Source organism: Pristiophorus japonicus, chromosome 16, assembly GCF_044704955.1.
Source record: "Pristiophorus japonicus isolate sPriJap1 chromosome 16, sPriJap1.hap1, whole genome shotgun sequence".
Classification (NCBI taxonomy): domain Eukaryota; kingdom Metazoa; phylum Chordata; class Chondrichthyes; family Pristiophoridae; genus Pristiophorus; species Pristiophorus japonicus.
The window spans coordinates 50,954,575-50,981,032 of NC_091992.1; the positions used below are offsets into that span (position 1 = coordinate 50,954,575).

Below are 26,458 nucleotides of genomic sequence, written 5' to 3' on the forward strand. Positions count from 1 at the left end.
AAAGCGAATGACCGGCTGTTCAGCTGTGGATAATAAAGCTGAACCTCGTCCTGTGCTCATCCAATGTCCAGCAGAGATCATTGGATAGGGAGCAGGACCTAGAACATTGGGTGATTCTTTTTCTTTTCTTTCCCATAGCCCAGCAGTATGGAAGCTTGTTGCAGCACCCTAGGTTCTGCCCTATTTGAGACCTTTGTGAATCACTATCACACCAGGAAGCGACCTGAATTATTCTATATTATGGCTGGGTAATCATTGCCTTCAATTCCGAGCTTGCAGGAACCGTGTGCAACATCTTGTGCCTCGTTAAACACTCCTGAGATGCTCCATTATAGTGAATAGAGCATCTCAGCTACTGAACACGGCTGTCCAAATTACAGCCTTGAGCTATATGTAGCTCGCAAGCCCACAGTTCCGCTTTTATTTCTTGTTGATTTTTTTCCAGTTTAAATGTGGGTTTGGAGTTTGGAAATGCCTGCTTTGAGCACTATTACCTCATTGATGGAAAGGTCCTAAATCAAAATATCGAGTTCAGTTAGTATCAGCAAATTCAGATATGTGCAAAATAATAGGAACATTGATTTTAAATAATTTGTTGGCTGATCGGCTCCATGGCATGCACCCAAACGGTCTATGAAGGCGAAAGGCTTTTGAGGTCGTTCCATTTATAATCATTCGTAAATTCCCAAGGTGAAAATTTTTTTCTGCAAAAATTCATAAAAAGTGGTTAAGTAATGGTGAATTACTTAACTCTCCAAATACTTTCACTCTCAATCTGTTTTTACAAATTACATTTGTTTTGAGATTTAACTATGTTTGGTGCAGCAGTGCAGCTTCCTGTTCACTGGGTTTGACCATGTAGCGTATACTCGTGGCAGGTTAATGTTCACTGACACTTTTGAGCATGTAATCAATGAGACTTAAATGATGATGCTTGCTGTTAACAGAGCCTTCAAAGTCACCAGCGCCTGTAACGACAGCATCAGCACCCTCTCTGTCGATAATGTTTACAACCCCAGCAGTAGAAACCTCTGCTGACCCAACAGTCACTTCCACCTCCATTTCTGCTGTAGTCTCTAACCCTCTGCTGGACAGTTTGAAGAAGATGCAGAACTGCTCGAACTTGATTGCCACTTCAGGTGTGTAATAATGGGCTTGTGCTAACAGCCCATAACTACTTCGTTTTGCTGCAGTATGTGTTCAAGGATTAGAATAAATATCTTTCAAGTGTCAGCACAGTAACTTGAGAAATATCAGGCAGATAGAGCCTGTATGCAACCGGAATCATTTTCTCCATTGAATTAATTATTCAGCATAGTCCAGTGATACACAGGGAATACTGTGCCTGTTTGCTGTCTATTATGTTCCAATGTGAAATGAGTTTGGACAGTGTTATTCCAGTTCCTAATGGGCATGAGCCTACAGCACAAAACTGTCCCCAATTTGGCACGGATTGGAAATCTCAGTCAGAGGCGGGCCATAGCATGGTTGGTGTGGGAAATGGAGAAAATGTCACATGACAGTCGCGGTGCTCTTCTTAGTTTTGGGGTTGAGGCAGAGCAGAGGGCGCTTTACTTTGCATTTGGCTGTGCTATCCCAGAACTGACCTGGAAGTGCTTGATGTTGACATTGAGTGCTGGAAATGGGAAGAATTCTCCTCTCAGCACAAATTTCCTTCAGGAGAAGAAAAATAACTTCTCATCTCAGTCAGAGGGGCTACAGCATGATTGGTGTGGGAAATGAGGAAAATGTCTTTCCCCTTATTATATTTGTTGTACTTTGTTTTCACTTCCACAAAAAAATCTTATTTGTTTGATGTTTTCATCCTGATTGTGTTGGGTTAGGACCATCTCCCCACTTGTAAATCATCTGCTTGCTTGCACTATTCCAGTCACTATATTTCAGCAGTAAGTTTTACTTTGGTTGCTCACTCAAAATATGATTCTCCTTGTACTGAATGGCTTCCTTCCATGCTGTATTATTCAGTGATCATTTGCCAGTGTTAATAATATTTTGGATTTGAGCATTATGTGAAGGCTGAGAACATGTGTTGGGTTCTTGCTACATATTCAACCTATAATGTATTTTTGACAACTGGACAAACCAGTCCAAGTCAGAATTGTGTGATGTAAGTGACGGTGTTCCAATGATACTGTTAATGTTATCCTTCTCGGTTATATAATTTCAGTGGAGGGAATTTCTGTGGATATAATTTTGGTGAAATTCTGCAGCGCATTCTGTAGATTTGGTGGTTGTGAATTCTGTAAATTTGGCTACTTAAGTCTGGAATTCCCTCCCTAAACTTCTCAACCTGTCTTTTTGTTTCTCCCTGTGACTTCCTTTAAGGTGACTCTTTGAGCAAGTTTTTAGTCACCTGTCCTAATTTCTCCTTAGAATATAAGTAGCAGTAGTCTCGCGCTCTCCTGCTCTCTCGCGCGCTCTCCTGCTCTCTCGCGCGCTCTCCTGCTCTCTCGCGCGCTCTCCTGCTCTCTCGCGCGCTCTCCTGCTCTCTCGCGCGCTCTCCTGCTCTCTCGCGCGCTCTCCTGCTCTCTCGCGCGCTCTCCTGCTCTCTCGCGCGCTCTCCTGCTCTCTCGCGCGCTCTCCTGCTCTCTCGCGCGCTCTCCTGCTCTCTCGCGCGCTCTCCTGCTCTCTCGCGCGCTCTCCTGCTCTCTCGCGCGCTCTCCTGCTCTCTCGCGCGCTCTCCTGCTCTCTCGCGCGCTCTCCTGCTCTCTCGCGCGCTCTCCTGCTCTCTCGCGCGCTCTCCTGCTCTCTCGCGCGCTCTCCTGCTCTCTCGCGCGCTCTCCTGCTCTCTCGCGCGCTCTCCTGCTCTCTCGCGCGCTCTCCTGCTCTCTCGCGCGCTCTCCTGCTCTCTCGCGCGCTCTCCTGCTCTCTCGCGCGCTCTCCTGCTCTCTCGCGCGCTCTCCTGCTCTCTCGCGCGCTCTCCTGCTCTCTCGCGCGCTCTCCTGCTCTCTCGCGCGCTCTCCTGCTCTCTCGCGCGCTCTCCTGCTCTCTCGCGCGCTCTCCTGCTCTCTCGCGCGCTCTCCTGCTCTCTCGCGCGCTCTCCTGCTCTCTCGCGCGCTCTCCTGCTCTCTCGCGCGCTCTCCTGCTCTCTCGCGCGCTCTCCTGCTCTCTCGCGCGCTCTCCTGCTCTCTCGCGCGCTCTCCTGCTCTCTCGCGCGCTCTCCTGCTCTCTCGCGCGCTCTCCTGCTCTCTCGCGCGCTCTCCTGCTCTCTCGCGCGCTCTCCTGCTCTCTCGCGCGCTCTCCTGCTCTCTCGCGCGCTCTCCTGCTCTCTCGCGCGCTCTCCTGCTCTCTCGCGCGCTCTCCTGCTCTCTCGCGCGCTCTCCTGCTCTCTCGCGCGCTCTCCTGCTCTCTCGCGCGCTCTCCTGCTCTCTCGCGCGCTCTCCTGCTCTCTCGCGCGCTCTCCTGCTCTCTCGCGCGCTCTCCTGCTCTCTCGCGCGCTCTCCTGCTCTCTCGCGCGCTCTCCTGCTCTCTCGCGCGCTCTCCTGCTCTCTCGCGCGCTCTCCTGCTCTCTCGCGCGCTCTCCTGCTCTCTCGCGCGCTCTCCTGCTCTCTCGCGCGCTCTCCTGCTCTCTCGCGCGCTCTCCTGCTCTCTCGCGCGCTCTCCTGCTCTCTCGCGCGCTCTCCTGCTCTCTCGCGCGCTCTCCTGCTCTCTCGCGCGCTCTCCTGCTCTCTCGCGCGCTCTCCTGCTCTCTCGCGCGCTCTCCTGCTCTCTCGCGCGCTCTCCTGCTCTCTCGCGCGCTCTCCTGCTCTCTCGCGCGCTCTCCTGCTCTCTCGCGCGCTCTCCTGCTCTCTCGCGCGCTCTCCTGCTCTCTCGCGCGCTCTCCTGCTCTCTCGCGCGCTCTCCTGCTCACCCAGGGCCTCCAATCTCATTCTCCAATCTTCATCTCTCCCTCCTGACTCCCGAGGCTGTTACTGACTCCCCGGCCGCTCGCGCTTTGTGACTTGGTCTCACATTTTGTCTGTAAACTCGTGTGAAGCGCTTTGATGTTTTACTATGTTAAAGGCGCTTATATAAATGCAAATTATTGTTGATGGTACACACTGCAGTGGTAGAATCTGAGTTCGGTGTCATGGTCAAGAAGCCATAACGCACTACTTGTTCCAGCTTTAATTTGTTGGTCTGCAACCTCGTATAAATGACAGCCCCAGAACATTCAAATTCAATTTAATATAGAATATATGGTGCTCAATTATTAATTTGCTATTTTCACTTCACTACAAACCATCAGTCTTTGAAGCAATTTGACCACTATGATCAAATCTGTATGTAGAAAGTGTTACAAATTTAGGTCTTTAGCAGATACCTTCAGGAATTCAGTGGCGCTTGACTCCACGTCCATTACGTGCTGGAATTGACTCACTGCCCCAGTATCTATTTGGGACGATAGCATAACCCAGAGGAAGCACTTAAGAAAATAACTTTAAAAAAATTTTGTTGAGCTATCTGTGAAAACAAAATGGATTTGTACTTTTAAGAGATGGGTGGGATATTTATATCTCGGGAAGAGTGCATGTTGGTGATTACAGAATTGCAAGCATTCTTTTCAGTTCTTAAACCCCTGATTGCTTTGACTTTAATGATATCACTTTTTTCCCTTCCCAGATTCTGTTGATGGTGCGACTTCAAGCAACGTGGTTAAAGCATCAGAGCCTTCTATTAAAGCTTTCAAGAGTGACTTATTGCCTCCTCCTACTCCTCCTCCTCCGACTACTACTACTACGGCGATGACGACTGACATTGCAGGGTTTAAGCCAATTGATGTTTTGAACTTTTCATGTCCCTCGATCACCCAGTCTCTCATAGCTCCAATCAATAAACCTGCTACCAAAGCCATCACCACCACCACCAATCGTTAGTGCACAAGAAAGTAAAGTTGTTAGCAAAGGGTCTGAAATGAGTGCAGCTGTGTGTACTGGGAGTTCAGCACCTCCAAGCTCAAGCTTTAGCCTGCCTAGCACAGTGACTGTAATCCCAACAGTCATTGGTGCCACAGCTCCTTCATCTGTCAGCACACCCGAGTTTAAGTCGGTGTTTGGTCTGCCAGTGGCACACCAGGCCAGTATAGTATCGACAGCATTGAGCTCGAGGATGCCAGTTACTGCACCCGTAAGCTTGGTAGCACCAATAACATCAAGCTCCGCTACTTCAACTATTGCATTCAAACCAGTGTTTGGGAACTCCACGACGCCTACAACTGTGGTCACCACAGCTGCACCCTTCACATTTGGCCAGTCAACTCAAGCCGCAGTTAATAACGAAACTACTGTTCTCTCAACTTCTACGAAATCCAGTTCAGCTCTGTTCCCATTTGAAGCCTCCAGTACGTTAGCAAGTTCAAACATTGATTCGGAAGCGAAGGGCTCAAAGGCCGCATTTAGTTTTGGCTTAAATATTGCTGCTTCTTCAAAGCAGAGTACAGCACCTGCAAGCAACAGCCTATCAGCCCAGCAACCATTTCAGTTTGGTTCAAACCCTTCAACAACCACCACCGCTGCACCCAGTGCTGTGTTCCAATTCGGGAAGGCCCCTGCAGATGCAGCTGCAACATCAGCTGGCCCACTGGCTCCTGCCTTTGGACAGGCAGCAGTGGTTACAAGCCAGGCATCAACAAGCATTGCACCCACTTCAAGTTTATTTGGTAGTTTTGTCCCTTCAGTCGCAACCCCTTCTACTACTTCAAGTGGTCAGATCACACTTGCATTTGGAAACTCCGCAAAAACCTCCCTGTTTGGTAATGCCACAAGCACACCACCTTTCGGGGGCCCGACGGCCCAGCTCAACTTTGGAGGTACGGGCAGTCAATCATCGTTTGGGGCCACTGCTGCAACAACCCAACCAACTCCAAGTAAAGCCCCTGCCTTTGGCAATGCCACTACTCCCTTCAACTTTGGAGCTCCTGCTGCCAAGTCAGCTTTTCCCAGCACCACCTCGCAGTCTACGTTTGGAACCCCCAGCCAACCAGTATTTGGATCTACTACGGCTCAGACTGGATTTGGATCGACTTCTACGCAATCGGCTTTTGGCAGCACCTCAGCAGCTTTCTCATTCGGCACAACCACCTCTTCCACCGCTGCCCCAATGTTCAATGCTACCAAGAGTTCAGGTAGTAGTGCAACTGGCTCGATCTTTGGCTCTTCGCAAGCGGTTGGCTTTGGTTCATCAAACCAGCCAGTTGTAACAACCAGCGGTTTCAATATGGCTGCCTCCAATCCAAATATGGCTACAGCTGGCTTCTTTGGTTCAGGTCAGAGTGGATTTTGCTCTTCAAACTCTTCCGTCCCATTTGCCACTTCCACCTCAACGTCGTCATCTCAAAATATGTTTGGTGGTTCATTGACTAACCAAGGCCCGCAAAACCAGAGCACTCCACAGTTCAACTTTGGAGCTACAAACACAGTTGAGAACAAGCCTGCTTTTGGAGGTGAGTGAATCTTTATTCCTAGTCTTCTGACATGGAGAAAGTTGATGGATTTTGCTGCACATGTATAATAATCCCTCTTAACAGAAGTTCCTGTGGACTTATTTTGTTCCCAGTAACATTCATCCTGATGTTGCTTTTATAGATGGACAGGAACTGCAGCTGGGCCCTATTGATTGGTTTGTAGTTTACCATTTATGGTCATACTTTCATACAAATGTCTGGCTTGCTTTAATTGAATTTGCTTTTTTGCACTCTGGTGTTTTTTGTTCCTCAAAAATGAAGGTTACCGGTGATAGGGACTGGAAGAATTTTCTGCTTTTGGGCACGGCACTGCCATTGTAGGCACCACGCAGCGAGATGCAGAATAAAGTTAGCTATTGCCCCATGACTGTGCCTCAGACCTATCCTCAAATTAGCTATCCCACTACACCTATGTGAGTATTCCTTCACATCGTCTGCTTTGTGATGTCTAGGCTGTCCACGGTAGAAACTAGATTGAGACTGTCTCCGTGGCAGACTCTTGTAGCTTTGTTTCCAGTTTTCTCCCTTTTCCTCTTGTAAAGCTGTTGGATTCTGCTGGGGTACAGTTCCACAGTGCCTGACATGTGCCCGAAATGTCCCAAAGTGAGTCACAACAAATTAATTACTTTCGACATGTAGGCCATGTTGCTGTTGTAATATATTTATGCTTGGGGTCACCTGACACCAGAGGGCACCACTGTCGGATGTCATGCAAGTAATACAGGAAGTCGGATCTTGTTCTTATCCGAAGTGGAAATAAGAGATTGGGTACACCCGAGGCAGTTTATAATAACACGACTCTTGTGTTGTTACAGCTATGTAGGCAAATGTGGCAGCCAGCTTGTACACAGCAAGATCCCACAAACAGCAGAGATGAATTATCAGTTAATTTGATATAGTAGTGCTTGTGAGAGGAATATTGGCCAGGACATAGAATCATAGAAATTTACAGCTTGGGAGGAGGCCATTTTGGCCAATCTTGTCCACGTCGGCCGACCAAGAGCTATCCGGCCTTATCCCACTTTGCAGCTCTTGGTCCGTAGCCCTGTACGTTACGGCACTTTAAATGCACATCCAAGTCTCCTTTAAATGTGGTGAGGGTTCCTGCTACTCTATGAAAAAGTGCCATAGGATCTTTGATGTCCATCTGAACGAGTAGATTGGGCCTCGGTTTGTTATGTTAACAATCTATTTGTTGCATATGACCTTGTTTTAATCGCTAGCGCAGGTGAATTGGGATGAATGTCTCAGTTTCGCAGTTGAACTTAATCTGATTCTAAGTCCGGATTAATTATTCCTTGTTAACCACCATAATGAGCAAAACTTATATTGAAGCTGTTACCCATAACCTCACCCTCACCAAGTCCTGTTCACGCAAGCACTGACCATGATTCAAATCTGGCAACTTCCTGGTCTCCTTGCAGTGCATTTGCTTACAAAAATATTAGTTGGCTAACCTTCAATGTTACTTAATGCCAGCCTAAACACAGCTCTATTTATATAGTTCTGATATGAATTCTGTTGGAACTTCTCTACTATGAAGGGGTGTTAATAAAACAAGCCTGAAGGCTTTGTGTCTTAATGCAAGGAGTATCCGCAATAAGGTGGATGAATTAATTGTGCAAATAGATGTTAACAAATATGATGTGATTGGGATTACGGAGACGTGGCTCCAGGATGATCAGGGCTGGGAACTCAACATTCAGGGGTATTCAACATTCAGGAAGGATAGAATAAAAGGAAAAGGAGGTGGGGTAGCATTGCTGGTTAAAGAGGAGATTAATGCAATAGTTAGGAAAGACATTAGCTTGGATGATGTGGAATCTATATGGGTAGAGCTGCAGAACACCAAAGGGCAAAAAACGTTAGTAGGAGTTGTGTACAGACCTCCAAACAGTAATAGGGATGTTGGGGAGGGCATCAAACAGGAAATTAGGGGTGCATGCAATAAAGGTGTAGCAGTTATAATGGGTGACTTTAATATGCACATAGATTGGGCTAGCCAAACTGGAAGCAATACGGTGGAGGAGGATTTCCTGGAGTGCATAAGGGATGGTTTTCTAGACCAATATGTTGAGGAACCAACTAGGGGGGAGGCCATCTTGGACTGGGTGTTGTGTAATGAGAGAGGATTAATTAGCAATCTCATTGTGCGAGGCCCCTTGGGGAAGAGTGACCATAATATGGTGGAATTCTGCATTAGGATGGAGAATGAAACAGTAAATTCAGAGACCATGGTCCAGAACTTAAAGAAGGGTAACTTTGAAGGTATGAGGCGAGAATTGGCTAGGATAGATTGGCGAATGATACTTAGGGGGTTGACTGTGGATGGGCAATGGCAGACATTTAGAGACCGCATGGATGAAGTACAACAATTGTACATTCCTGTCTGGCGTAAAAATAAAAAGGGGAAGGTGGCTCAACCGTGGCTATCTAGGGAAATCAGGGATAGTATTAAAGCCAAGGAAGTGGCATACAAATTGGCCAGAAATAGCAGCGAACCTGGGGACTGGGAGAAATTTAGAACTCAGCAGAGGAGGACAAAGGGTTTGATTAGGACAGGGAAAATGGAGTACGAGAAGAAGCTTGCAGGGAACATTAAGGCGGATTGCAAAAGTTTCTATAGGTATGTAAAGAGAAAAAGGTTGGTGAAGACAAACGTAGGTCCCCTGCAGTCAGAATCAGGGGAAGTCATAACGGGGAACAAAGAAATGGCGGATCAATTGAACAAGTACTTTGGTTCGGTATTCACTAAGGAGGATACAAACAACCTTCCGGATATAAAAGGGGTCAGAGGGTCTAGTAAGGAAGAGGAACTGAGGGAAATCTTTATTAGTCGGGAAATTGTGTTGGGGAAATTGATGGGATTGAAGGCAGATAAATCCCCAGGGCCTGATGGCCTGCATCCTAGAGTACTTAAGGAGGTGGCCTTGGAAATAGCGGATGCATTGACAGTCATTTTCCAACATTCCATTGACTCTGGATCAGTTCCTATGGAGTGGAGGGTAGCCAATGTAACCCCACTTTTTAAAAAAGGAGGGAGAGAGAAAACAGGGAATTATAGACCGGTCAGCCTGACCTCAGTAGTGGGTAAAATGATGGAATCAATTATTAAGGATGTCATAGCAGTGCATCTGGAAAATGGTGACATGATAGGTCCAAGTCAGCATGGATTTGTGAAAGGGAAATCATGCTTGACAAATCTTCTGGAATTTTTTGAGGATGTTTCCAGTAAAGTGGACAAAGGAGAACCAGTTGATGTGGTATATTTGGACTTTCAGAAGGCTTTCGACAAGGTCCCACACAAGAGATTAATGTGCAAAGTTAAAGCACATGGGATTGGGGGTAGTGTGCTGACGTGGATTGAGAACTGGTTGTCAGACAGGAAGCAAAGAGTAGGAGTAAACGGGTACTTTTCAGAATGGCAGGCAGTGACTAGTGGAGTGCCGCAAGGTTCTGTGCTGGGGCCCCAGCTGTTTACATTGTACATTAATGATTTAGACGAGGGGATTAAATGCAGTATCTCCAAATTTGCGGATGATACTAAGTTGGGTGGCAGTGTGAGCTGCGAGGAGGATGCTATTAGGCTGCAGAGTGACTTGGATAGGTTAGGTGAGTGGGCAAATGCATGGCAGATGAAGTATAATGTGGATAAATGTGAGGTTATCCACTTTGGTGGTAAAAACAGAGAGACAGACTATTATCTGAATGGTGACAGATTAGGAAAAGGGAAGGTGCAACGAGACCTGGGTGTCATGGTACATCAGTCATTGAAGGTTGGCATGCAGGTACAGCAGGCGGTTAAGAAAGCAAATGGCATGTTGGCCTTCATAGCGAGGGGATTTGAATACAGGGGCAGGGAGGTGTTGCTACAGTTGTACAGGGCCTTGGTGAGGCCACACCTGGAGTATTGTGTACAGTTTTGGTCTCCTAACTTGAGGAAGGACATTCTTGCTATTGAGGGAGTGCAGCGAAGGTTCACCAGACTGATTCCCGGGATGGCGGGACTGACCTATCAAGAAAGATTGGATCAATTGGGCTTGTATTCACTGGAGTTCAGAAGAATGAGAGGGGACCTCATAGAAACGTTTAAAATTCTGACGGGTTTAGACAGGTTAGATGCAGAAAGAATGTTCCCAATGTTGGGGAAGTCCAGAACCAGGGGTCACAGTCTGAGGATAAGGGGTAAGCCATTTAGGACCGAGATGAGGAGAAACTTCTTCACCCAGAGAGTGGTGAACCTGTGGAATTCTCTACCACAGAAAGTAGTTGAGGCCAATTCACTAAATATATTCAAAAGGGAGTTAGATGAAGTCCTTACTACTCGGGGGATCAAGGGTTATGGCGAGAAAGCAGGAAGGGGGTACTGAAGTTTCATGTTCAGCCATGAACTCATTGAATGGCGGTGCAGGCTAGAAGGGCTGAATGGCCTGCTCCTGCACCTATTTTCTATGTTTCTATGTTTCTATGTTTCTAAACTTACTCGAGTTTAGAGATCTGAAAAACATTACGTTTTTTTTTAAAAGGTTAGGCCTTCTCTGAAGACATATTTTCTTTGGTTTGGGGCAATTCTGAGAGAGTGAGGCCAGTTACTTTGTGAATATGAAATGTAAGGGTTAAGAAAGCAAATGGCATGTTGGCCTTCATAGCAAGGGGATTTGAGTACAGGGGCAGGGAGGTGTTGCTACAGTTGTACAGGGCATTGGTGAGGCCACACCTGGAGTATTGTGTACAGTTTTGGTCTCCTAACCTGAGGAAGGACATTCTTGCTATTGAGGGAGTGCAGCAAAGGTTCACCAGACTGATTCCCGGGATGGCGGGACTGACCTATCAAGAAAGACTGGATCAACTGGGCTTGTATTCACTGGAGTTCAGAAGAATGAGAGGGGACCTCATAGAAACATATAAAATTCTGACGGGGTTAGACAGGTTAGATGCAGGAAGAATGTTCCCAATGTTGGGGAAGTCCAGAACCAGGGGTCACAGTCTAAGGATAAGGGGTAAGCCATTTAGGACCGAGATGCGGAGGAACTTCTTCACCCAGAGAGTGGTGAACCTGTGGAATTCTCTACCACAGAAAGTTGTTGAGGCCAATTCACTAAATATATTCAAAAAGGAGTTAGATGAGGTCCTTACTGCTAGGGGGATCAAGGGGTATGGCGAGAAAGCAGGAATGGGGTACTGAAGTTGAATGTTCAGCCATGAACTCATTGAATGGCGGTGCAGGCTAGAAGGGCCGAATGGCCTACTCCTGCACCTATTTTCTATGTTTCTATGTTTCTATAAGTTGCGACTTGGGCTTGAGGGAAATCAGTTGGAGCTCATTGTTACTGAACCACACTATTTTGTGGAAGTAGAACTTTTTAAGTATTCAGTCTAGGAACAGTGCATTTGCTTAAGGTCCTGTGCTTTTAGTTCAATTATTTTAACATATCAATTGATTTTGGCCTGCAAATTTTCTAATTTGTGAGCACTAAAGTTACTTGTGCCAATGGTATACATTGTTGGTTCTGGACCGGAGAGTATTTCACTAGGAAATAATTTATTTTCCTCCCATCCTCTCCTAAACCCATCAGGTCCTTCACTACAGATTCAAAGCGCTGGTTGCCCAAGTTACCATTATTCTTGTGCGAGTCTCAACTAAAATGCTGAGGACATTACAAAAGCAGCCCCTGCCCCAAGAATATTGTGACCAATTAAAGTATCCCCACTGCTGCCCCAGATTAGATCAGGTGACTCCACACAGGTTATCGCTGGATCCTGAAACTTCGTGGTCTATATGGTGCAAAGATTACCTTTGTGCCATTGGCATTTCTAAGGAGCTGTACTCTTAAAGGTTATCCATTGAACTCCTGTGTGTATGCATCAAGTGCTATTTATTGAGTTCAGCACTGCCCGCTCCCAATATACAAGTCTTGCACAATTGACGTTAATAACCGGGCAGAATTTTACAGGATCCGGATTTTTAAAGCAGTTTTACTCCATACAACAGAACTTTGGTCTTTTTATAGGATGATGATCCTGCCTGAACATTTTGAAAATGTAAAAAAAAATCACACTGATGTGCTCTTTGCAGTATCCTGGTTACTCAAGCTTTGGTAATGCAATGTTGTGATTGTAAACAAGCTACATTTGTGCATAAGAACACATTAAAGATGAGTAAGGACTCTTTCATCCATCAGCAAAGACCCTTCTGTCTGTCATCTCCTTCTCCCCACTATTCTTCCGCCCTTTCCCCCCCCTGTCCCACTACTCAGCACTTTTTGTAGAAAAGATCATCCTGTCTGTCCTAATTTAGCTTTTTAAGTGTGAAACATGACCCCTTGTCTTATCCCCTCAATTTAATTTTGAAATCGTTTTCACGATCTGCCCTTTTCATATATTTGACTGTTTTACATAACTCTTTGGCTTCTTCCTCAGTCCTATCCTTTTAGACTGAAAAGCCCAAGTTTCTCATGTCTTAATAACTCTGACCTCTTGACACTCTGGATTGGTCTCCTGTCTCTTCTCTGTACTACCTTCAACATTTGAATGCCTCTCCTGTGCCTCTGACCAGAGCTATAGTATGAGCATGACTTCCTCTAACCTGTACTCTGTTGTTTGGCTATCGAGTTCAGAATTCTTTGTTCCAGTTCTTTACGGTTTAGTGATGTGATGTATTGTCAGCATTTTGATCTCCTCCAGCTTTATCCTTGGCGATTTCAGCACCATTGATGGAGTTCACGTTGTGCACTTTTCTTTCTTCATGCAGCACTTGGCACTTATCTACCGGTTGTTTCATCCAGTTACATCTTTTGTCTAATTTTTGTATTTTCCAAGATGCCATCTCAGAATTGCCCATCCCTCTTAGTTTTTGTACCATCTGCAAATTTCACTAAAATGCATCCTGACATAACTCCAGTTCCAGTGTAGAAAGCGGAGTCATTGTAGATGAGCCTTCAAAAGCCGTGTTCAGGCCAGTGCGAGTCTACCTGGGATTGTGTGAATACAGTATGTGCATTTTTTTGTTCTTGCCAAACTTTTAACCATCAATAATTGTTGCTGGTGATCACCATTTTTTTTCCACTAGGGTTCAACTTTGGAACTCCCAGTTTGAATTTTGGGACTGGTAAGTTAATGCAATGCTGCAGTGTTCTGTAAGCTTTGGCTGCTCACTACTGGCTGCTTTCTACCAGTAGCAATGGCAGACACGTGTATTAAAAAAAAAGTCTGCTTTAGAAGATCATTTTGACTTGATTCTGCTGTCTCTGCTCCTTTGCTCCAGCAAATCTAGCTGCTTAACAGAAATGGTACAAATGTGTTTCTGTAGACGATGCAGTTAATAACCGTAGCTGCTGCTTTAGTAGTTATCTTTCACTTAACACATGTAGCAGATTGGGAGCAATGTAGATAATGTATGTACTTGATAAAGAATTGATCTTAATATAAGAGAAAACAACATTCTTTCATTTATAGCAGTGCATCAATTTAGATGACTATTATACCGCAAAATGATATGTAATAGTTGCAATATAGTTGTACTCTTTATGTTCCTTCTCGGCAGTTGGTATTTATGTGCCCTAATATTCCATGTGTCATCTATTGGAATGAGAGAGAATTTTTAATTATGTATTTCTATGTTGTTGGACTTTTTCCAGAGAAATAGAATGTTCTCTTCCTTTTCTTGCTCGATCAGCATGGTAACTCCAGTGAATGTTATGCTAAAAACTATCTGAAAATCCAGACTGGGGAGACATTATAGCTTCCCGAATGTAACAGCCCACATTATGAAGGTAGCACCTGACCGAGTATGGCTTCAAGGATCCCTAGCAAAACGGAGGGCAGGAGGATAAACCTCCAGTGGCTGCAGTCCCTCCTGAATGCAGGAAGTTGCTTGTGATTGTTGAAGGCACCGGACATCGCTGCTGGAGTTTCTTCGAACAGTGTCCTCAGCCCAACCATCTTAACCTGCTTCCTCAATCAACTCTGACGTAAGGTCATGAGTGAGGATATACATGGATGCTTCTTTAGCATTGATCCAAATTCGCAGTTTCAATAACACAGCAACCCATGCCTGCCTACAGTAGGATGGGCAACATCTGTTTAGGCTGACACATGGCAGGTAACATTGAACCATATGTTTCAGACAGTGATTATCTCCAACAAGAAAAGGCTCAACCCCCTTCAGTGGTAACACTACTGCTGAGTCCCCCACCATCAACATCAAGAGGGTCACTATTGACAAGAAGCTTAACTGGACCAGCATAGTACTCTGTGGTACTCTGATAAGTGGCTTACCTCCTAATCGCTCTGTCATTCGTCTATAAAGGTGCAGTGTAATGGTATACTCACCACTTGCCTTGATGTATGCAGGTTCAGAAAGCACTCTCAGCTCAAACCATCCAAGACAGAGCAACCTGCTTACTCGGAGCTCCTACTTCTCTTCTCAATATCTATCCACTCCTCCATCAACACACGGTGGCTGAAGGATGTATAGGATGCATTTAGCAACTCAACAGTCTACTTCAGTAGCCCCTCCCTGTCCTGTGATGTCTACTGGCAAGAAGAGAAGCAATGGCGTTAGAATCCCATCACTTCTAAATCACACACCATCTTGACGTAGTCATTTATCATTGTTCCTTTGTTATCACTGGGGCAAGAGCATCATCACCATAATGACTGCAGCAGTTTGAGGAAAAGAACTCTCCACCATCACCACCTCCAGGCAACTGGAGATGAGCAATAAATGTAATCTTGCAGTATTGCCCACATCCCGAGAACAACATTCCAAAAGTGAAATGTACCTTTTGCATGGTTCCTTCCTCGGGTAGTCTATTGAAAATATTTTCTCCAAGCAGGCACTTCCCACAAGTGCTAACTCTTTACATCAGACAAATCATTACTGAATTGCCAAATCATTGCACTTGGCCTTCTCAACGGCATCTCAGCTTTCAGGATTTTTGGTAGGCAGTGGAGCAAAGGGGCATACGCAATGGGAATATTTAAGCCCTTTCCAATAATAGCATATTTAGTGTTGTATTGCTACTATGTTATTAAGAAAATCAGACAACCCAGTACAGATCAGTGATTTGCTGATATCACCACCACACATGGTTCCCCTCCCGCCACTAGTGGTCGACCTGGAAACACCTCTACAGCTTCAAATGCTTTATCCAAACACAACCCAAGTTTGGAACGACAAAATCGAACCATGGATGTTTACAGTATAGGAGGCTAATTGGCCTATTATGCCTGAATCTGCATTTTCGAGAGCAATTCAAAACAATTGACCCTCGATTGTAATTTGAAATTATCTCATTGTAATTGAAAATCTGAAAGGCTTGTTACTGGGCCCGATTACTTGGAAGAAAGCAAAAGATGGAAATAGAGACAGAGCATCCAATTGCTGGGGGAAAATAAAAACCGGTCTGTTCGAATTCAAAAAGAAAAAGCCAGGTTAATGTTTTGGTTGGTGATCCTTCTTTAAAAGGAAGATGGAATCCTTGAGGCTAGTTCATAAGAACATAAGAAATAGAAGCAGGAGTCGGCCATTTGGCCCCAACTCCACTTCCCTGCCCATTCCCCATAATCCTTGACTTCCTTATCACTCAAAAATCTGTATCTCCACCTTAAATATATTCAATGATCCAGCCACAACAGCTCTCTGGGATAGAGAATTCCAAAGATTCACGACCCTCTAAGAGAAGAAATTCCTCCTTATTTCCATTTTAAATAGGCGACCCCTTCTGAAAAAAAGTTCAAATGAAATGGGTGTTGTCTTAATGAAAGCTGTTTTTATGTTGTACTGAGACCTATGCTAGTGGTGCTGCCACCTCGCGAAGCTAGTTAAAACCTATAAGTAAACTTGCTGGATTGGCTAAAACTGGCAGCAAGGGTGTTCCAGTAAGTTTATTTTGTGATTGAAGCTTATTTATGAGAACTAGATTTTGTGAGCCAGAACCACTAGCGCAGGTCTTCCCGCAATAGAATGGACATTTGAATCCTCCCATACCGTAGCGCAGTCTGACTACAGTTCCAGGCTTTGCACTGACAGTTTTGTTCATACACACTGTAAAGTCTGATTGGTTTACTGCACAGTGGATCCCAGGTTGCAGATGATTACACAAAATTCAAAATCCTTTTGTGTGCGGTTTGTTTAAGCATGATTGGTGTAAAAAGCTCCATTTAATCATGTGGTAAGAGAAGGGTTTAAACCAATATTCCACACCCAGTGTCTCTGCTGAAGAAGACAATAACCAGTTGAGATTCTTAGAGTGGGGAAAATTAGGTAGTTGTGTAGCCGAGGTCACTCGTGCATATTTCCAGTTAAAGTGCAACAGCCAAATGTAGGAGCAACTCACTTGCTTACCTGGGTGTGGTGTCTGGCAGAGGGAGAAGGGAAAAAGGTTAGGGGAAAAAAAATCTCAAACGCTGCATATGCACAATCGGCAGAAGTACGAAGGTTGTTGTCTGCCCCATTTTAATCAGTTAATATAACCAGTTTTAGAAAAAGGTCATATGCCAATATATTTAATATACTATGCACTTGTAGAAATCTTAATTCATCACCTCAAATTGTACTCACCACAACCAGTGATGCTTCTGTAACCTGCGTATTCTACACCTTTCTCTCAGTAGAACCTACATTTGGAACAAAGTCTATACTTATAATGCTGGGTGTTTGGCACATTTCAAATGGGCATACTATGAACATTTCAACCACTCAACTATACTAGGAAAAAGAAAAATCAGATTTCTGATGCTGGGCTGTTCGGCTCTGTAAAGACAGATTTCTCATTTAAGGGGAACAGTAAACCCAACTAAAAATGCCTTTGCCCAGAACAGGACAGAACAGTTCTGATCTTCGCCTGCATTAATCTGCCACTCGTGGAAGCACCAAATTAGTTTTAATGAGGGCTGTGTTGAGACAGGTGCCCTCTGTTTAACTTCATCGAATTTATTTCACACAGTTGATCGAGGTGCAGCACTGCATTTGTACATTAGAAAACAAGATGTAGACAGTAAAAATGGAGAATGCACCACAAGGCTGATTGAGAAGGTGCCATCCTTCCAGTGCTGTAAACTGGAATGGCCGCCTTCTGTGCCGTAAATTTCTATGATTCTAAACTGATTTTTAAAATAATCAGTAAATCAGAAATGTTTTGGTTTGGACATCTACAGTATAGTTGCTGTTACAAACTGCCTATTAAAAAAACTACATTTAGGATGAAGAAATGTTGCTGTAAACTAGGCTTAACAAACTTCCTACAGACATGTACTGTTAGCAAGGTTACAGCACCAGGGGACTGAAGAACATCACATTATACATTGGCTTTTCCATGCATACACTGGAACTCTATGCACGTATGTATCCAACGGGAGGTGTGGGGGGGGGCTCGGCACCGTCAGGAAATGGGAGCAGAGTGTTAAGTTAAACGTTGACCTTTCAGAATTGGCTTCTTCGATTAAGTCTGTGAATTTGTAATAAGTTAGCTATTTTAGCTTGGTTTATGCTTTATTCTGTCATTCAATTTGCACCTCGTGCCATTTTGTGTTTGTTCCTCACTGTTTTAGCACTTTGGGGCTTTACTTGGCAGCACGGCTAGTATTTTGGGGAAGATGGGACTTGTGTTGGCTAGTGTTTCAACCATATTAACTGCTGCAGTTTCTGATTTCTTTGGGATTTTCCTTGTTTTGCTCCGTAAATTCAGGCAGTTTGTGCCAGATGCAGGAAGTACTTGCACTCCTTTCATCTTTAAACCGAAGAATGCATCCATGCCTCTTCAGATTTGTGGTAATATTTTGGGTGCTCTGGTTATACTGCAGACGTGTGGCAACTTTGTAAAACAGAAAGAAAATAATTTATAAACGTTAGTCTCATAATCTACAAAAATTAAACAACCTGCAGTGTTTTTGATATTTGTAACCTGAAGTGACAGTGCAGTGGTGCTCCATGGCATTGTACTTGGATTGGGAGGATTTGCCCTTGTTGTGTTCCCTATCTTGGCTGTGCCAGGGTAGCTCGGTGATTAGCAGAAGCAGGATGTTTTGGCATAGGGAGTGAGAATTAGGAGGTTCAAGAGCAGCAGTAACTTGTGCTAGATCTTTGGTCTGCACACAGGACTGGGAATGAGCATTGTGGTGGGAAGGGAAGAGTGGATTTGAAATGGAATTTCCAAATGTATTTTTGATAATTAAACTGCTAGTATCAATAGTGTCAGCAAGTAATCAGGAAGGCAAAATAATGTTGTTGCAAGGAGGATGGAGTATAAAAGCAGGGAAGTCCTGCTACAACTATACAGGGTATTGATGAGACCATAACTAGAGTATTGCATACAGTTTTGGTCTCCTTAGTTAAGGAGGGATATACTTGCATTAGAGACAGTTCAGAGAAGGTTCACTAGGTTGATTCTTGAGATGAAGGGGCTGACATAAAGAAAGGTTGGGCCTAAAGTCATTGGCGTTTAGAAGAATGAGAGTGATCTTATTGAAACGTACAAGATTCTGAAGGGGCTTGACAGGGTAGATAGAGAGGATGTTTCCACTTATGGGGGAATCTCGAACTAGGGGGCATAGTTTAAGAATAAGGGGTCGCCCATTTAGAACTGAGATGAGGAATTTTTTCTGAGGGTTGTAAATCTGTGGAATTCTATGCCCCAGAGAGCTGTGGAGGCTGGGTCTTTGAATATATTTAAGGTGGAGATAGACAGATTTTTGAGTGATAAGGGTTATGGAGAGCGGGCAGGAAGTGGAGCTGAGCTCCGGATCGGATCAGCCATGATATTGAATGGCGCGGCAGGGTTGAGGAGTCAATGGCCTACTCCTACTCCCATTTCTTATGTTCTTATTCCCAGATGGTACCACACTATTTTTGTCATAGAATCGCTCTGTATTACTTTATCTGAAGTTGCATTTAATACCAACGTCAGGTGAAGGAGTAGTCAGTGTGCATTTGAGTTCTGTCCATATTACTATTAGAAGTCATATTGAATGAGATATTCTGAATATTAGAAATGGCAAATTTGGAGGTAATGGGCAGGCTGAGAACACTTAACAGGGGACAAGGGCACCTGGCCCAGATGGACAACACTTCGGTACATAAGGAAGTGGCTAATGTAAATCAATCACATTTTCAGATTTCAGTGAAAACAGCCTCCAAGGATTGGAAAAGGTCAAATGTAACTCCAATTATATAAAAGGTGTTAAAGGTAAACTCAACTATTGGCCAATAGTAGGTAAAACATTGCAGCACATCTTGAAGGAGGGAATAATTCCTCTTGTGGGACTGTAAACTAGAAAACTTTTACCTGTAGTATTAGAAATTACTAATTATTTCACAAAAGCCAAGACATTGTAGCATTTGCAACTGATTCTGTATAAAATGGATATTCAAAGGCTTGGCCTATTCTCCTGTTTGTTTTCCAGGGACTACTGCACCTGGATTTGGACAGAGTACTCCAAGTGGCAGCTTTTCCTTTGGGACCACTAGTGCTCCAGCATCAAACTTCGGGAGTCCAGGAGCAGGCGCGGCCGCAGCAGCAGCGTCGGCATTTGGTAAGGAAGTCGCCGTCGTCACCAACCCCATTCTGTGTGTGTACATTTGATGATTGTCTGCTTCACCTCGTCACTTCCATTGAGTGTCTCTGGTGGCTTAGTAAGGAAATAGACCATGCAGGGAACTAGTTGGCAGGTTCCTGTGTGTGTTGGATTAGCTGACCGAGCCAGCTCAGAAGGCTTGTGTGTACATCAGATGATGTGGTAAAGTTGCTGTTTGCAATAATTACTAGAATGCAGGGTATAGAAATCAGATTTGTCATTTATCTGACCTGTGCAGCCTAATGTGTTTCATTGAGTCACAGGCTGTTAAATACTTCCAGTTTGTATTTATATAATGTGTGGCACCCTGGATGACTTCAGATCCCAGCAGGAATGAAGTATTATAGGGCTGTGGTGTGAATGGATCACACAGCAGGCTTTATGGTGTTATCGATCATCCACCGTTGTAGCCAATAGAACATTTGAGCTTGGGGTAGTGCGTAGAGCTGTTAAGAGTATAGGATGCAGATTCAGAGTAATTACCCCTCCGCTATCTTTCATGTCAGTTGCAGTATTGCTAGAATCCGAAATGACTGAGCGAAGGACCTCCTGAAGATTGTGGATTTGTCATTATGTTGGTGTCGGGTGGGATCTCATTGATCCTGCATGGAAACCTTCTTCAGATGAGCTGATCCAAACTGGAAGCTTTGGGACAAGCAGAACACCTGGATTCAAATATATAATATTGAAGTGGATAAGTCCACTATATTAAAGACTTGTCTTGGAGAGTTTGTCCACAAAATGTGTGAACACGTGTGAAATGTTCCATCATAAATATTGCACCAGGAATTTATGAAGAATTTCCTTTCAAGCCATTTTCAGCAATATAAATCCTTGGTAGCTTATTTGGATATGGCCTGCAGATTTTCTTTTTCTACAAGTGATCTTTTGTACCTGGCATCTCTAACAGTATGAAGCTCTTCAACAATCCCACACCTTTTGGATTTTTTTTTAAAGCTTTTCATTAATATGCAAATTGGATCGTTATGCCAAAATGGGGCCCCAAATCCACCAGCTGATTTTAGATACAGATGCTTCTGAATTTAAATACATGACTGCTCTTTCTCAGGATGGAAGGGTATGACCCATAACTTAATTGAATTCAGCAATTAACTGTGACCAGGCATTTGATATTTCAAGAACTACTGCTTGTCAACAAGTTTACAGTCCACATAGATAACGCCTGTTTACAGTAGTTGTTCTAATTCAAGGAGCACTAGTAGTGTTCGTAGCGGGGTAGGGGTTCTTCACATTCCTCGGGTGGCCTGTTGGCTGGAGGAACTTATGGGCAACTATAACGTGCCTTTGCTGTTGCAACAAACAGCTAGAAGGCCCTACCTTTATTTCATTGTCATATTGGAGCATGACTTAGATGAGGAGAAATTTCTTCTGAGGGTTGTAAATCTGTGGAATTCGCTGCCTCAGAGAGCTGTGGAAGCTGGGACATTGAATAAATTTAAGGCAGAAATAAACAGTTTCTTAAACGATAAGGGGTTATGGGGAGTGGGCAGGGAAGTGGAGCTGAGTCCATGATCAGATCAGCCATGATCTTATTAAATGGCGGAGCAGGATCGAGGGCCTGAATGGCCTACACCTGCTCCTATTTCTTATGTTCTTATGTTCTTCTTATCAGAGGGCAGTTAAATCAACCATGCTGGCGAAGGCCAGGCTGGGTAAGGACAGCAGATTTCTTAACCTGTTGGGCTTTTATGACAATCGCTCACTTTTAAAATTTAAATGCCATGGTGGGATTTGACCTTGCATTTTCTGAGTTATTAATCCAAGCCTCTGGATCACTTGTCCAGTAACCCAACCACTATGCTACCGTATCCCTTCAGGCAGCATCAAAAAGCCTGATGAATCGATTAAACAGAAGTCCATGGAACATCTTATCCAATGAGGATACTGTTTACAAGAAGCCTTGTTCACATAGGACTTGTGTTCAGGAAACAAGTTTTAAACTGGACGAGAGGCATGGGTACCCCTTAAAATGACCTGTTATCAATTAATCAACGGGACAAAATTCCACCTGACTATTGGGCTCGAAAACAACGAGAGAAGTATATAGAGAGCAAAAGGTGTATTATAAGTGAATAAGTGGCAGACCAATCACATTTGGAGATCTGGTGGTACTGTTGGACTTTTGCGGATAATCCAAGAAACTCTTGGAAGGACAAATATGAAGTTGAATAGAGTTGTGCACTTTGGTAATCCTTACATGTAATCGCATGGCAGAGACTCCTAATCTGCTCCTTGATCTGTTGTGGTAGTATGGATGAGACGGTGGCAGGCCCTCAGTATAAAAACAGTGTAAAATGGTGCTGCCCTAGGAGGCCTTATAGCCTGTCCTAACCGTATAACAGGGAACCTTCTGCCAGATTTGTTTTAAAAACGTTATGGCAAGTGTTCACATAAGCCCCGAACATATTTTAGGTAAGATTTGTACTCCCCGGTGTTGACTGTTCTTTGTTTTCTAAGAGGATTGTGATGCACCATGCATCGTCACACATCACCATGCCCCTTGTGCGCTGATGAATGTAGAATAGTAGTCATCTATTTGGGCTCTCTGTGGATCATCTGGTTTGAGCAGTGACTAGCTGATCCATACACACTGGCAAAGATCTCCACTTGCATTGCCTAACATTTGCTGAGTTAGCTGATCGTTTCTTTAGATCTGTCTGTCCCTCTCGGTTCATCCTTCCTTGTCCATTGTGTCTGACTTTATCCTGTTATATCACCTTATACAAAAAGAAGTGCATGGCCCTTTTGTTAGGTGGCCCAGGCAGTACTTGGGAATGTTTTGGGTCTCCACACATCAATTCCCTCCTGATCATTCACTACTGTGGAAACAGTCATTTCGTGGGTACATGGGAGTGAGGAGAGAGAATTTCCACATGTTATATTAACATCAGTGTTCAATGATTAACTGTCCTACTTCGATTCTGTTTCTCTCAGCAGCAACACCAACCTTTTCTATAGGAGCTGGATCTCGACCTACTGGAGCCAGGCAGAGATTGCAGGCTAGACGGCAGCATGTACGGAAGAGATAGACGTTGGGATTGTGAATAGTGCACATGAACATTACTTGTTGACTATTCTGAAAACCATTACCACTTTTTACTTTTGTACCCTAAACAACGCCGGTCGTGGATGTGCAGGCAACTGACCTCAAAAGCCGAGAATATATACTTGAGAAAAATTCTGTTTAAATTTAGGGTTTTTTTGGCTTGAACTGTCAGAACGAATGGCTTGTGGCTGCTGAAAAATATTTCTCTGCAACAATGCGGGAAGCTCATTGGACTGCAGTGAAGTCCTCCTCGTCTTAAGTTTGTACACCCTCTTTAAAACTGACCATTGCAGAACGGTGATCTGAGTTTGGTTCAGGGTACAGCAGTAATGGGTGACTCAGTAAGCGGCAGACATAGCTTTACTTGAAACGTTCTATTTTAAAGGTTGCTGTAAAATGTGATTTGCGGACCTTTCTGGACTGACCCTTTTTTGTACATATCGCTGCACTTGAAAAAATGTTTTTTTTTTGTTACATTTCTTAAGGGCACAATTCCCAGTAATGTCACCACTTTGTGTGGTGTCTTGTGTCCAAAGGCAAAACTGAACTGGAGGCTAATGTTAACTATTTTTCCCCCTCTTTCTCTTTGTTCTCTCTCCCCTTTTCTTTGGACACTTCCATTCATTTTAGTTTACTTCTGACAAGAATTGTAAACCTTGCCGAAAACACCTTTTTGTTTTTGGGAAAAGAAAATGTTGTGCCTGTTTGAGTCACTTCTCAACATCTTTTGCTATGCTACCTACCTCTTTTTTTTTTCCCCTCCTGTGCGTGATGTTATAGCCTCCTTTTTAAATCTGTTGTTTAGTTAGGTAAGGGAAACAAATCCAATTAGCTCTCTATCCCATGCTACTTCCCCCCCCCCCCCCCCCCCCCCCCCCCGCCCCGCCTGCTCCCTTTTCCCTTCCCAAGTGTCAGACCATTTTTTTTTTTATATACAGTAATGTTATCAGTGTTTGCTTGTATATCTCACATTTTTTGCTCAGTGAATCGAGTTTGGAGGAAAAATTTCAGTATGTGTGGCGGCATGTTGGTAATGCCGGACCTGGCTGGTTCATTGGATATATGTGAATCTGACTCTTGCTAATCTGATGCGATAGTGTTTTGCTACTATAACTGCGTGACACATTAAGCAGTGTTCTATGGAGAAATGGCAGTCATGGCTAGTTTTAGAGGAGGTTCCCATTACACAATATATAGGACTCAAACAGATTTTAAAAATCCGGTGCTATAATGAAAAAAAATACAAATTTCTTCAGCTTCTACCAAAACTTTGGCTGGCAATGTTGAGAATTGTACATGTATACATATATACCGTGTATATTTTAACCGCGACTAGGTACGCGCATCTTATTTTGGGTGCAGCTTGGAAATGTGCCCGTTTTAATTTTTTTGATTAAAAACAAACTGATTTTTCAAAAGATTTTTTTAAAAAAAGAACTGATTCATCAAAACTTTTTGAATAAATCTTGACTTTAGTCTCTCAGCAAATTTTATTAGGAGCAGTCATACTGGGTACATAGTGTTGTTGGGTAGTGCTTTTTGTAACCGGTAGGATACTGATCACGTGTTGTACAAACCCCATGCCACCTGTTGCCATAAAAGTCTGGTATGAGTTGAGCCTTGAAGTTGGACCTCACCAGGCTCCTGGTTGTGATGCAGTTCTCATGCCCAGTTCAAACCAAGTTATGAGTTTTGATCTATTTTTGTTTTTGATATTTTTGGCAGTGTTTTCTTTAGTAAATCTTGTGACATACACTGGAGCAGTCTTCTCAGGAACCAGAATAGTGTTGGGCAACTTGACCACTTTTGGGGGCCCTTATACTCCTATGTAGTAGACCAGTGTTAAAATCTCAGGATGGACTGGCATTCAAATGATGCTGCTCTCTATGCCCGGTAGTCCAGATAGCAATGTCTCATTGGGCAAATGACCAATGTGCTCGTGGTCAGTTAATGTAGAGCGGCACAGGTTACCATAGTGAGATGTGTGTCATCCTCCTAGTTGGTGGATAGCCATGTATGAGCTGGGAAAGGACTTGGAGAGGAATGAGAGGAGGTAGCAATCCCACACAGGTTGATCTGAATATCTTTAAATCGAGAAACAACAATTCTCATTGTGTCCATGAAATCACGTGAAAATTTTGCAACTCCTTCAAACTACTGTCAAGCTGCCTGCATGTGGTAATAGAAATGGACTGTAATGCCCTTTGTATTGTCCATTTCCCCACGAGACTGCTTATCAAACTTCCTAATTCCCATCCCTAGATGTTTTTCATGTTGGCAACAATATTCAATTGGTTTTACTGTGTGGTTCCTACAGGTTAAGCATCCAGTAACTAGCGAGGCCTTTGGTTGGGTAGCATCGTGAGATGGTGTTTTTCCATACAGCCCATGAAGTGTCAGTGTGCAATGCTGCCTCATCTTCCATTAATCAATCTGGAAATGAGTCCCCTTCTGATCACCGTGACTGCACACTGACTTGGGTGGAAATAACCTGCAAAATCGTGGGTGGTTTAATGGAGGGGAGGACAAAAATAAGTAATGGGAGGGAGGTGGAGTGGGGGGGGGCGGGGTTGGAGGTGCGCAGAAGATTAAAAAATTGAGATGACCTCTTACAACACAGCATCCAATCATTGATTGCATACATTGCTCTGTTAGAAGACACTACGATCTAACCATTCATAAATTTTCAGAGAATGTTTGTACTATTTCCATTGGAAAATTTTTAAGACAATTCTGGCTGTGCAAGTGACAAGACAGATTGAAGGTTCCTCCTCATCCCAGTAAAATGGCTGCCATTTTGTGACGTCTGAGTATGAATGTGTGCGGGTGATTGGCAACTTCTAAATTTAGATAAAATTGTTAAAAAAAATAAAAATTTTATTTTTATATTTAAGCAAAAACTGCCTTCTACGTTCCTTCAAGCTTGGTTCATTGAGACTTAATGCTACACTGGTTAAATAGTATGATACTTCTGGTAAACAATTGTATGTACAAATTGGTTTTTAAATATGAAATATGAAGTTGGTGTGAGTAAGTTTGGGAAAAGAACTAATGGTGTGTGAGAAAAAAGTTGGGATGCTATAATTTTTCTTGCTGAAAGTTGCACATAGGTTGGTATACACATGCCTGTATTTGGGCCAAAATATTATTGGATAAAATTTGGATGCTGTTTAGTTCAACATGTTTTTTAAATTTCCTTTTGATGTTTCAGTGGATAAAGGTACATTCTGAGTTAGCACTAAGCCGTAGAGATGAAAAAACATCCCAAGTTCAATTCCTGGTCTGTTCTGGGTTAGCAGAACACAGTTAGGTTGGCTACAGGGATGCTGCATGGGGCTTCAGCCCCCTAAACG

At 43.9% G+C, this 26,458-nt stretch overlaps 1 protein-coding gene across 1 annotated transcript in view; it reads left to right on the forward strand.

Moving 5' to 3' along the window:
* pom121 (POM121 transmembrane nucleoporin) overlaps window positions 1–23,957 on the forward strand; it is a 56,358-nt gene extending 32,401 nt beyond the window's left edge. The window contains 6 exon segments of the mRNA XM_070857289.1: window positions 948–1,139; window positions 4,624–4,870; window positions 4,872–6,442; window positions 13,533–13,571; window positions 19,868–19,996; window positions 22,994–23,957. Of these exon segments, the coding sequence (XP_070713390.1) occupies window positions 948–1,139; window positions 4,624–4,870; window positions 4,872–6,442; window positions 13,533–13,571; window positions 19,868–19,996; window positions 22,994–23,088 (2,273 nt within the window). The 3' untranslated portion in view covers window positions 23,089–23,957.
* The last annotated feature ends 2,501 nt before the right edge of the window (window positions 23,958–26,458 follow it).